Below are 14140 nucleotides of genomic sequence, written 5' to 3' on the forward strand. Positions count from 1 at the left end.
AGAATCGACTATAACATCTCCCAGAAATGTACATAAATACAGGCTCTACTATAAGTCACAAGCTATACAATTCATCTGATAAGGCATAGCAAGATTAGTACATAGGATTTTCTACTCAAATTTTAAAATAGATCTAGGAAGTCATTCACTGTATAACACCAGTGTAATTCACTATAAAATAGCTAGTACTTATATATACTTTCAAAGAATTGAATGGTATAGTGAGAAATTTCAAAGTAAAATGAACTTTTAAGCTCATTTGATTAAATTTATTCCTTTTATTTATGAGAAAACTTAGGTCCAGTATAGCAAAATGCATTTGTCCAGTTCTAACAAATAATTGAGTCACTTTTGACAAGTTTCATAATTCTAGTTCAATAATACTACTGTTATTGTTATTGAGTTATTTAAGTTCAATTCTTTATGACTCCATCTGGAACTTTCCTGACAAAGTTACTGAAATGGTTTGCCATTCCTGTTTCCAGATAATTTTATAGATGAGGAAATTAAGACACATAGTATTAAGTGACCTGCTCAGGGTCATCCAGCTATTGTCTTAGGTTGGATTTGAACTCAGGTCTTCCTGATTCAAAACCCAACACTCTATTCATTATGCCACCAAGCAGCCCACACTCTTGGCTTTCCTCAAAACAAGCTTAAACTCTCAGCAAGTAATGTAGAATTTTGGTCACTTGGGTAATTTGAACTCATTATGAGTTCTCCATTAGCGAGATCATTAAAATGGAAGCTAGATATCCACTGAGAGGGTACTTTGTAGAATGGACTATTATTCAATATTCAAAATTAATTAGTTGGACTTGGTCACCTCTGAAGTTCTTTCCAACTCTGAAATTCTTGTAATTCTGATTATCTCATCTTGAGAAGGGAAAAGGCCAAAGTAACAGAAATAGATGGATACTAGTCATATCAGGTATGTGTATTTTTCTAACTCTTGTAGAGTAAACTTTGTTCAGACATCTCAGGATAAAAAAAAAGGAAAAGAAAAAATGTTGCAATACTCTTTCATGTTACCTTTACTCCAGGCAGTTGACATTTTGGTATTTCCTTCTGATTTTATCTTAGAAAAAGAGACAAGCTGTTGAAAGTGGCAAACAAGAAGCTGAGAACACATTAAAAGAGGGCAATGACATACTTGATGAAGCCAACCATCTTGTTGATGAAATCAACTCTGTGATAGATGTGAGTATTCTATAAAGCCCAAAACAGATTTTCAAACATGTGGTAGGACTGGCACAAGCTCTAGTAAACATCAATAGGAAGTAATATTCAGGCCTTATACACACATTGGTCTGATTATAGCTCAAAGAAATTCAACATCTATTTTTTCAGTCATATTTAAATCAATCCAATGGTACTATATATGGTCTTGGCTTGAATGGCATTGCTACCCTACTAGACACGAAGGTTTCATATAAGACTGCACATACACCTTTGCCTGAAAATACACATACACACACACACGCGCGCACACACACACGCGTGCGCGCACACACACACACACACACACACAGTCTTTTCCACAAAGGCAAAGAACATATCTTATTTAAAATATGATGTTTTACAGTCAGTGTCTTTCTGTCATAATGTCATTGAGAGAAGAAGAAATAGAAGCTAACTAGACTTTACCTAGATAATTTGTCAAGCATTGCATGGCATTTATGTATGTATGTAGTCTAAAATTTTCATACACATATCCTTTACATGTAACATTATCCTTTTACATGTATCATATCCTTTACATGTAACACCATCATTTTGAGCATAATATTTTTTCATGGAAATTTGCTTCATGAATTTCCCAATTTTTAAAAATTAAATTAGTGCTTTAACACTCTGTTTCCTTCTTACCCAATTAGTTCATCTGACAATGAACTAAAGAACTGAACATAGGTAATTATGTCTCATAGAGAAATTAGTAAATGAGAGATTAGACTTGGATTTATTTTCTTTAAAGTTCCTCTCCCATCCTCTAATCTTCATAACAGTTTGTTAAAGACATTCAAGAAAAGTTGCCACAAGAATCTGAAGAACTTAAGAATAAAATAGATGATCTGTCCCAAGAAATCAAGGATAGAAGACTTCCAGAAAAGGTGTTACAAGCTGAAGATCATGCAGCCCGGCTAAATGAATCATCTGCAGTCCTGGATGGGTACGTTATTTATTGCTGGGGATTTCTAAACATATTTATTGCTCGCCTGATGGAAAGTATAGAGAGTTGCTTTTAAAGTTTGATTGCTATAATTATGAGCATACAAGCCACGTATCCTTACTGTGGTTCCTAATTAGTCAGGTCTGGACAAAGCCATATGGAGCAGCATCAAAAGTCTCAGTTGAAAGTAGATGCAAATTTAGTTTGGGTAGGGGGTGTACATAGCCTTTGGCTAAATTTAGAAAAAAATTTCCTCATCATTAAAAAGCATACTAACTCTCTGATTTACATTTTAAATAATAAAAAATCACATATCCTTATTCAAGCCAGTTTTCTTTTTTCATTTGTATGGTGGTATACTTTTTTAAATGTGGCTTTTAAAATGTGATCTGATAGACCATGAATGATAAAAAAGTAACTTCGGGGTTTTCGCAGTAAAAAAAAGTATTATCCCGTCCCATGATATATTTTTGAAATCAATAATTTTTGAGGTATCTACTATTTGAAAGACACCAACTAGGTACTTATTTTACTTGTCTAAGTGATAGGGACAACAACAAATTATTTCATTAGTATAGGGAACTCTCATATGGAGAAACTCCTACCAGTTTGTAGTGTTAGGAAGTTGCCTAAAGCCCTGAAAAGATGACTGGTCCAGCATCACATAATCAGTATATATCTATCACAGCATAGCTCTTTCTGCTATCATGACCAGAGTATCCATGTCCCTCACATTATCACTTGTCTTATAATACAAGAGAAAAAAATCAACATTTGAAGGCCTCCTTCATTAAAACCCTTTGCTACTTAAAAATCTAATCCATCCATTTTATAGCATGAAATACACCCTGAACCCATATATGTTAAGAAAAAATTTTAATAAGATGATATTATTTTGTAGAATTTTTAAATTAATTCAAAGCTGTTTGATTATATGTTATAGTGTAATATGACAATAATGGATTTACCTTAAAAAATATACCTGTGGCCATGATCTAGACTATCAGTAACAAATGCATATTGGCAATGACCAGTGACAAAATCTGTGATAAACATTTTATTCAGTAACTATTTTCTTTTTGATTGCCACCTGGGGCCATCCAAATAGAATCCTTGAAGAGGCTAAAAACATCTCCTTCAATGCTACAGCAGCCTTCAAAGCTTACAGCAACATCAAAGACTACATTGATGAAGCTGAAAGGGTTGCCAAGGAAGCCAAAGGTCATGCAAATGAAGCCACACAACTGGTAAGAAAAGCAACATCTATACAAAATACTTCAAGTTTAAATGAACTCTAATTTTTAAACTATTAATCAATTGCATGTCTAAGATTACAAACTGAAATTGTCAGTACAACGGTTTTTACATGGAAGGAGAGGTAAGCATTTTATGCACCTGTGCGTATGGTCTTAACTACACTTTTCTACCTTCTGCATGCAAGTTAGACCCTAGATAACCCGTTTGCCTCTCTCATCTACCTCCCTGGATAACCTGTCAAGGCAAAGAGAAGATAGTTAGAGATTAAGAACAATGCAAGGTATGACATCATTGGTGAATAGCATGACATATCAATGACATCATCAATATCATATGCTGACAGTGAGAAAAGTCACCTGAGAAGCAACATTCTCTCCCACCATCACAGAATAACTAATATCACAGGAAGTATAAAACTAAAGAGGAAGACAATTTTCGAAACCACCATACCAGACATTATACATCCAAATAAGTTTTGTCATTTCAAAGAAGTCCTTTTGAGAAGCTGTCACTTATTCCATTAATGTTTCTGCATTACAAACTCTGGGGTCACTCTCCCCAAATATTATTCATACTAGCAAGCAAGGTCCCCAGAGCTCAGCTACTATTTTCCCTTTAAGAATAAAGCCAAGCCTCAAATGGTGTGAATAATGAACCCCCTGAAGTAGATAGCATTATTCAAATTTTCACTGTATATTTCCATTTACTGAAACAAATTACTATATTTAACATAATTATAACTTAGAATATTGAAATTTTGAATGTATACTGCCTCTTCAAGGGATTCATTTTTTGTCCTAATCAGGGCTTACCTATAACCCTAATGAGTTGGATGGAAGGCAAGGAAGAAATCCTAATATAATTACTCATAAGCCCCCACTGGTGTGCTTCCCCATTGATTATCAATTAATATCAATTATCCAGAAAGACATAATTAGCATTTTAAATATGTTTACTAACATAGTATAGTAGTAACAACAGTTGGTACTAATCTAGGAGCATGCTCTCCCATAGGTACATATAGAGTCCACAGGTAAGTAGACTCATGCTTAAAGAGAATATGTGACAAATGTATATAATTCACAGCTCCTGATTATTGGAAGTCCATTTTCCCTTTGCAGAATTCTCATAAAGTTCCCATTATATAGATAGCTTTTTTCCCCTGGTCTCCTTATAGAGTCCTGAAGTAGACCTTAACTATTCGTATCTAATTCATCCTGAGTCCCTCATATATAAATGGTACTGTCACCTCTATTATTTCAGAGACCCTACTGATCCCAAGCAATATGTTAAGAACTAGGGAAATAAATTTAAAAAAAGAAAGATGGTTTCTGTTCTCAAGGGCCCACAATCTAAGAGGAGAATAGCTGAGCAAGTATTGATATATGATTATAATGGAATACTAGTGTGCTATAAGAAATTATGAACAAGACAATCATAAAAAACTGGAAAGATTTATATGAATTGCTACTAAGTGAAGTGAGTAGAACCAGGAGATGATTATACACAATAACAACAATAAAGTACAATGATCATTATGAATAACAATTATTATCAGCAATGCAAGGATCTAAGATTACTCCAAGAGAATCATGTTGAAAAAAAGCTAGCTACTGACATAAAAGGAACTGATGGAGTCTGAATGTAGATTGAAGTGTATCATTTTTCACATTATTTCCTCCATATATTTGTCTCTACTGTAAACAATATGTCTTCTTTCACAACATGATGAATAAGAAAATAAGTATTACATGTTAGCACATATATAACCTATATAATAATACCTGCCATCTCAGGGAGGGTGAATGGAAGGAGGGAGAGAATATGGCTTGCAAAATGTCAAAAACAATTATTAAAAATTATATTGATGTAAAAAATAAAAAAAAATTTTCTTAGAGGGGAAGACAAAACACAAAAAAGAAAATGATGGAACAAGGAAAATACCAAAGAATACCTAGCATGGGGGCATCTTATTATGTGGAGTTAAGTCCAGGTAGAGCTGCAGATGGAAAATAAAGGTGGAGAGGTAGGTGGGAGACTGATTATGAAAATCTTCAAGTGTCAGAGAAATTTATATTTGCTCTAGAAGTAACAAAGAGCCACTGAAGCTTTTTCACTAGGGTATTGACATGGTTGAATCTGCAGTTAAGGAAAATGACTTTGTTAGCCCTGTGGAGAATGAAAATGTAATTAAAAAGATAAGAGGAGCGATCACAAATCAAAATTAGTAGATGGAAAGTGAAATGATTTTGCTGAGAGTTTAAAAGCAAATAAGAGGACATCATATAAGATACTTCATTGTGCATAAGTTTCTCAAGTTTAACCAAGTTTAACTATCATAATAACTAGTAGGAATAAACAGATCAAATGAGATTATTTTTAAGGATGAGGAAGACATAGGCATGTTTGCAGGTCACAAAAAAACAGCTAGTAGATAGGAGGATACTGAAGGTCAGAGAGAATGGCAACTATAGTTGGGTTAATCTGGAGAAAATAGAAGAGAGAATGTATGGTGCTTAGAGGTATTGATCTTGGCTAAGAGAAGGGTCACCTCATTTGAGAGAAAGATGAAAAAGAAAGGAGTAGGGGAAGATGGGATGTGAGATGAAGAACAGAGAAAAAGAGAAAGCTCTCAATGAATAGTCTCAACTTTTTTTTCTATCAAGTATGAAACAAGGTCCTAAGTTGAGGTTCCATGAGAAGTTTGAGAACTGAAAATGTTTGAAATAACCACTGTTGTATCATATAGTGAAGTCTCTACAAACATTCACTGTTCAACATCTTTCAGAATGAGTCTGCTTCTTTTTCTGAAATTAATTCTGTGGTCATCATATAATGTGACAAGGAAATCACTTTAAAAGACTGATATATATTAATTTAAGGTTGCCAAGGAATTCAGCTATGTAATTCCTAAATGAAAACTCAAGTCAGCCGTCAACCTTTTATAGAGTTTAATTACAAACAGGAGGAAGAAAGGAATTAGAGATAGAGAGAGAGAGGGAGAGAGAAAGGGGAGAGAAGGGAATAGGGCTTAAATACCCCTTCTGTTTAGGCTGGGCCAAAAGGCTCAAGCCCTTAGATAGCTGGGGCAAAGAAAGGAGATCAGTCCCTATTACTCACAGGACCAAAATGGAGAAACAGTCTCAGGGGCCTCCACCTCCAGCTTCCTTCAGAGCAGCTTCCTTCAGAGCAAGCACAACCTCTCAGAGCCAAAAAACTCTCCAACCAACCACCCCTCAGTCCTCAGACCCCTCTCTCTTTAAGGAAACCATCCAAGTTCCCTCCCCTCAGTTCTCACATCTACCAATCACTGTCCATGTCTTCCCTGTGCCAATGGTGGCTCTAGCTTAACCCAGGACCGCCCAGAGGTCTGTGGCTTTGCACATGTCTGTTGAAGGTCATATTCTCAAATAATTAAATCTTGATCCTTTGCTGCAGCCCTTCCTAAATCCTGTTACCCTGAGTAGGGTGGAAATTGTATTTTCCAAGACCTGGTTCTGTCATTCCAAGTATCTCTATTGTATCAATTCTAAAATCAATCATGACTCAAAGAACTTCCTGTTCTATGCTTAAGCATAGGTCAAAACCCTTTCCATTGTTCAGCAAAAGGTTTCTGTCCTAAAGTAATCTTAAGAAGGGAGGAGGAGGAACCTCCCATGCCAATGGGGTTCACATTCCAATAGAGTTCCCACTATCAATAGGAAATTTTTCAAGTATGAAATTTCCCAATGGTGAAATTTCCAACATTTATAAGTCTAAGAAATTTTAAGGTTTACAATAACCATCAATCATTTATTTGAATGAACCAAAATCTCTGACTTTTTGGCATTTGCATTGATCTTTAGGTGATTGGACAGCAGCAACATGTTTCATTATAAGCAATGTCTTTACCTGTTCTAAGGCTTGTATGCCAGTCTGAATCTCATACCCAGCACAGTCCTTCATCCTCCTAAATTTCTTTATGCATAATCTGTTCTTATTTATCTATCTAATTCTAAATCGAGCCATTAATTCTTGCCTCTAAAGAGCTCTTAGTTTTTTTTTTGTTTGTTTTTTTTTGGTGTACAGGAAACATGCAATTCTGATTACTACAGCTGGTGGCACAAAATTGACTATCTTTAAAAGTACTGTTTCACATTGAGACATATTGTAACATTTCTCTATAATGAACATTCATTATCTAAAAGATCAAAAAGTTTCCTATATCTTCTAAGTGGAACAAAAACACAATTCTTTCTTATCTATTACTGTTGATTCTGCATATGCTAGGTAGGCACTGAGGATGGGTTTAGAAGGAAGTGGAAAACAGAGAACTTGGAGATAGAATCCATCCCCTAAATGAATAGATGCTTAAAATCCAATTAAGAATCTCAAGTGTTCTTTCAAAATCCTATGTGGATATTCTAACTGTACTCTGTGGCTATGTCAATAAGATTACTGACAATCATTATAAAACTGTTTTGATTACATTCAATGATCAACATCAGTCAAAATTCTTCAACAAACTGCTTCAGTTGGAGTGACTGAAACATCTTGTATTTTACCTCTGCTTTTCTTTGCAATAAATAATATTAAGTTGAATGAAAGGATAGATGAATGAAAAAGTTTATTATAGACTTACCCTGTGTTAAGAGTTAAGGGAAGGGGGAATCTATAAGAGCAGTTGATTCAATCAACAATCAAAATTAATTTGCCACTGAGCACAAAAGTATAAAACAAGGTCCTAAGTTTAGGTTCCATGAGAAGTTTAAGGAGAAATGAAAAGATATGAAATAACCACTGTGTTCACAATATTGTGATATATAATGATATAGAGTCTCTTTATCTGTGTGTGCCTTTATTTCTCTTTCTCTGTCTCCCTGTCCTCTTTACTTCTTTTCTCTTCTCTTATTCCCTCCCTCCTTTCCTCCAACCTCCCTCTTTATTTTTCTCCCCCCACAATTTATAAACAAAAGAAATATGGAAACCATAGAGAGAAAACTTAGAAGCATCTTGCCTACCTATTAGAGTGTCTTGTATGTAGTAGCCTCTAGAAACAAGCAACTGTTGAAATGATTGAAGAGAAGAAATATTATCAACACTTGATTAAAATTTAGTTCTTGCTATGCTTTTCTTCCTTTCCAAGGGCACTGTAAAAGACAATTGTATTATCCCCATTTTGCAGATGAGAAAATAATTAAATTCCTCAATAGAGTTGTTGAGAATATCAAAGAAAAAATTGCTTTCTAATGGACTACAGAGTTGATAGAATATTTCCTTAGAGTTAATTGATTTTTAGAATGGCTGTTGAAATATATATTCAAGAAAAATACAACTTTAACTTTTTATTTTTAAATTTTTCTTTTTAATATCATTATATAGTTATAAGTATTGGGAAATTATACTTGATAAGAACAAAATAGAACTATTACTTATGTAAAATTGAAATCCCTTAATGTAGATGATAGTATTGTGATTAGAGGTACAGCAAAACAGAGATGTATGGGGAATTAGGGATATCATGTTCAAAAGTTAAGAAATGAAAAAAGACCTCTAATCCTTTGAGTCTGGCCCAGACAAAGAAGAGCATGTATTAAAGGAATCAGAAGGAAGAGATGTACAGTAGACAAGAAACAAAGTAGGCAATTACAGTGTGATAGAAGAAGACATAGATTAGACAGGCAATAAAGCATCCAATTACCATATAGTGAAGGGGAAAGGTTAGATCATTTGAGAGAAAGAAAAGAAATAAGATAGGAAAAAACACAGGAGAGACAAATGAATAACAAGAATAACTCCGTAGCATAATTGAGATAGCACTTTTAAAGAATATTTTCCCTTATTCATATGACTGCCTATTTCTCTATATAGGAAAGTAATCACAAATGAAAATGAGGTGGAAATGTGAGTGAGAAGAATGGCAATTAAATAATTAGGGAAAGGAGCAAAATGGCAAGAAGCTTGTATGCTATATAAGTCACAGAATCCCAAAACCTGAGTGTGAAGAGGGACCTCAGAGGGCATCTAATCTACTTACAACTGAGCACAAATTCCTAGTGTAGCCTCCCTAACAATAGGTCTTCCAGAATAGTCTGAAGACTTCCCTAGTGCGAAGGAATGTAATCCTATCCATCAGTTCATTTTTTAATAGCTCTAATTGCTAGGAATATTTATTCCTTTTCATTTTTGTTTCTTTATACCAAGACTAAATCTACCTCCTTAGCTCCCATCCCATTCAGCTATTTCTTCCTTCCCCAACCAATAAAAACAAGTTTAATTCTTCAACATGACAGCCTTTTGAAATATTTGAAAACAGCTCTACTATCCTTCATCCCATTTCATCAGGATCTCAGACCTGTCACTGATGATCTCCCAGTAGAAAACAGATGATATCACTTAGTAGAGACACTGAAGGTGGGATTCAGGCTTCAAGCCATGATTAAACTAGGTCACTGAGAACCCTCCTAATTCCCAGATGCTACCATTTCATGATTCAACTCAGTTGAAGTTACCTATTTCCTAATATAGAAGAAAGAAACAGGAAGAGAAGGCTTGCCTTTACTGGTATTTGGGTGGAATACCCAAATTTGAGCCAAGCAACGACAGAGAAATTAATTATATTTAAAGAAAAAGAATGAGTACCGGAGAACACAATTAACAAATAGAGAAAAAGATATCAGTAGTTGGGGATGGTAATGGTTCTCCATGCCTAGGAGAACATAATTACACTAATAAAAAATAATTTGATTATTATTTCCTTGAGGTCAGGGGCCATTTTTGCCTTTGTCTCCAACAGGTAGCACAAGGTTTGGCACATATTTAGTTAATGTTTAATGCTTTTTGATAACTTGATTTAATAGGTAATATTTATATAGCAGTCTAAGGTTTACAAAATACTTTTCCATATTTTATCTAACTTAATCCTTACAACAGCCTTGTCGGGTTAGTACTATTATTATTCCTATTTTACAGATAGGAAACTATGTAAAGTGATTTGTGGGGATCACACTGTCATAAGTCTATGAAGCCCTGCTTCAACTCAGAACCTCCTAATTCTGGGGCAGCTTTCCGGGGCTGCTAGGCAGTGAAGTGGATAGAGCTCTTGGCCTGGAGTCCTCTTCCTGAGTTCATAACTGGCCTCCGACACTTACTAGCTATGTGACCCTGGACAAGTCATTTAACCCTGTTTGCCTCCATTTCCTTATTTGCAAAGTGACCCAAAGAAGGAAATGACAAATTTTCCAGGATCTTTGCCAAGAAAACACAAAAGGCCATCATGAAGGTTTGGGCACTATTGAACAACAACTTCCTGAGTTTAAGTCAGGTCTGCTATCTAGGTGTTGTAGTTCTAAAGTAGTAGCCCAGAGAATTTGCTTTTCTTTAAGACTGTGTAAAGAAAAGGGTATATAAACTAGATTTGAGGGTTAATGTGAAATTCTAGTGACTCTTTAATACCCAGCTTAAATCTCATGCCCATATGAAATCTCCTCCAATTATTTTATCCCACATTGTCTCCACTGTTCCTCTCAAAAATTATTACGCTCATATTAAGCCCTACGCAGTTTAGTACAAAAGTGTTCTTTCTTTCATTGGTATGTATTTTTACTGTCTAGTCAAAATAAATGGAGAAAAAATTATTTATTAAATACCTATCCCATGCTAAGCATCATGCTAGGTGCTAGAGATAAAAATGCCATAATTGTAATCTATAGGACATGAACTGGGATTTCCTCTCTTGATTCCCCAGGAAGCTTAGCACAATGCTAAGTCTATGATTATCAATCATTTATTATTGAATAATTAGATGACTAAAATTTTTTATATAATCAATTCTTTTCTTAAATGATGGGTTATTGTTGGGAGGCTCTAGGGGAACTTTTTGGTCTTTAAAGACTTTGATGACAAACTATGATTTTTTTTTATTGTCTCCTTTTTTTCTTTGCTTTTTGTTTTTATACTAAGATGAAAAAGCATTTCTAAAATACCTACTCTTGGTCAAAATGCTGTGAAGTTTAAAATTGGGTATAATTACAGTAATGATATTTCCAACCAAACTTTGAGGCCTGACGATAGAACATTTTATTTGAAAAAACTCAGTAATAGTACAAATTCAAATCTGGGCTCTGATATTTCCTAGCTGGGTGACCCTGGGCAAGTCACTTAACCCCCATTGCCTAGCCCTTAAAACTCTTCTGCCTTAAACTAATACATAGTATTGATTTTAAGATGGAAGGTAAGAGTTTAAAAAAAATTATACTTTATTTTCTGCAATTGAGAGTTTACCAGACAATTTGGGATGTGTGGTAACTGTAGTTATAGTAAACACTATTAAAAATATATTTGTTTAGACATGAATTTATTCAATATGCTCTTCAGCCAATCTTCTTTGCTGTTTGCTTGTTAAAATTAGGTAAACTCTATAGCAGCGGGGAAATAGTGAGGTTGTTGTTGTTTTTAACTTATTTTTGTCTATAAAGGACTTTGTAAATATTATCTGAGTACTTATTGCAATCAAATGAGCAAATATGAGTGTTAGCCAAGACCTAATTCCTGGATCATACTAGTTTTCTCTCTCTCTCTGTCTCTGTCTCTGTCTCTGTCTCTGTCTCTGTCTCTGTCTCTCTCTGTCTCTCTTTCTCTGTCTCTCTCTCTCTCTCTCTCTCTCTCTCTCTCTCTCTCTCTCTCTCTCTCTCTCTCTCTCTCTCTCTCTCTCTCTCTCTCTCTCTCTCTCTCTGCATTACATCCATGTCTTGTCTTTTAGTCCCTGAAGTAAACTGCTTAGTAGTCTTGCAAACAACAATAATTGTTTCCTAATAATAACTCCAGTCATCAAAATTAAAATTCTATACTAGTGCGGTGTTCATTCTCTAGCTTCTGAAGCCAAAAGGAAAAATAATCTGAAATCATAATTAATCTGACAAGTGCATCTGCCTCTGAAACCTGCAAACCATTGCTTCTTCTCCATCTGCAATTCAGCAGCTTTTCTAAGCACTGAGAAAAGCATGCAATACCAAGTATGCATAAGCAGGGGCCTAAATGCAGAGAAGAATACTAAAAATTTTAGCTCCCATGAGGCAGTTACTTATTAAACCTTTTTTTAAGTCAATTGATGTTTGCATAGGAGTGCCCCATCTACCTAATTAGACTAGTTGTCAGAGAAGCCTTCCTTTTTTCAATACATATCCATTACCATGAAAACCTGCTCATTCTACCCCCAAAATATGTCTCCCACATCTCCCCTCCCTGAGCATTCCCACTGCCACCACCCTAGTTCAGGCTTCATTAATTTAGTCTCTACATTATCTTTTTAATATCCTCAATTCCAGCCTCTTCCCTCCAGTTTATTCTCCATATTATTGTCAGATTAATTGCCTTAATGCATACCCATACCACTACCACCCCATTCCTTTCAATTCAGTTCAGCAAACATTTCTTAAACTTTCACTATGTGCCAACTGCTATGAAAGGCAAGAAGTTTTCAAGTAAAAAACAATATAATGCTGTTAGAATCTATGGCTTAAAAAATAAAAAAAAAAATCCTTCCATGGCTCCCATCTACCTAACTGATAGATCCAGGATTCTTTGCTCATCACTAAAGACTCCCCCTCCTCATTCCCCTCAAACATAGCTCCAGTATATTCTCTACCTTCGCTATAATGGATTCTTACCATCCAAATGTGAGTCCCTTTTCATCCCTAATGTCCCACAAAGAAGGAGACTGCTGGTATAAATAGTAATTTATTGCCAATCACTACTACCTCAACTAGTGTCTAAAATTATTCATTCTTCCCCCATACCAGACCTACAAAGTCAGTGTCCTAGAGGAAAGAGGAGTAGGAGAAACAACTCACTTTTCCAAGATACTTATATAGTGAATAGATACTTAATATCACACATTATTTCATTCCAGTAATAGTGACCATTCTAAAAGCAAGCCCTACCCCACTTTCTCTCAATATGGATAAGACCCAGTGACTTGAATTATAATAACTAACATTTATATGGTGCTCTAAAGTTAATGAAGCCCTTTATATAAATTAACTCATTTTTCACAGCAACCTTTTAAAGAGAAGAATTACAGTTGAAAAAAAAAGTTTCAGAAAGCTTAGATGACTTACCCATGGTTATATAAGCTAGTAAGCATCTAAGGCCAGTATTGGAGCATAAACCTTCTTGGCCTCAAATCCATCATCACCCCGTGCACTAAAAAGCCCTACCTCTCTGACTTTCCCAATCAACCAAGGACCATGTTTAATGATCAATGGTTCATTCCAAATAGTCTCCTTCCATTCCCCAAGCACAACATCTATGCTGTCCCCTATATATCTGCCTGATAAAATGCTGCTTCTAATTTAAGACAAATGACCCCCTACTCAAGAAATATTCCATCAGAAGTGTTCCCTGCTTCCAATGACCTGGCATTTCTTGTTGGATACCTAGAATGCTCTGCCTTGATTTGTATTTTTAAACATACATTTTTATTTATACACTTTTTGCTTTGTGTTGTATTTATCTACATAAGTGTTTTATCCTAGTAGACTCTAACTTTCTTATTGGTAAGGCTCACTATCTTGTCTACTACTAGTATAGTCTAGTGATAAATTAATGTAATCTAGTCAAACCGGGTCTTAACATTGTAAAACCATCACAATAATGCCAGTCAAGCCTCTATGGAACCTTCTTGCCTCATGTCATACTGTTTCAACTAGTATATTTTAAAGAACCAATTAAGGT

General features: G+C 34.9%; 1 protein-coding gene across 1 annotated transcript in view; it reads left to right on the top strand.

Moving 5' to 3' along the window:
* The window catches only part of LAMA2 (laminin subunit alpha 2), a 923420-nt gene that overhangs the window by 794851 nt on the left and 114429 nt on the right, over positions 1–14140 (top strand). Inside the window, exons 38-40 of the mRNA XM_056818751.1 lie at positions 1084–1200; positions 2007–2170; positions 3279–3417. Coding sequence (XP_056674729.1) covers positions 1084–1200; positions 2007–2170; positions 3279–3417 — 420 coding nt within the window. The remainder of the gene's footprint in view (positions 1–1083; positions 1201–2006; positions 2171–3278; positions 3418–14140) is intronic.

The sequence above is a fragment of the Monodelphis domestica genome, chromosome 2 (assembly GCF_027887165.1).
Source record: "Monodelphis domestica isolate mMonDom1 chromosome 2, mMonDom1.pri, whole genome shotgun sequence".
In the NCBI taxonomy this organism is placed as follows: Eukaryota; Metazoa; Chordata; class Mammalia; order Didelphimorphia; family Didelphidae; genus Monodelphis; species Monodelphis domestica.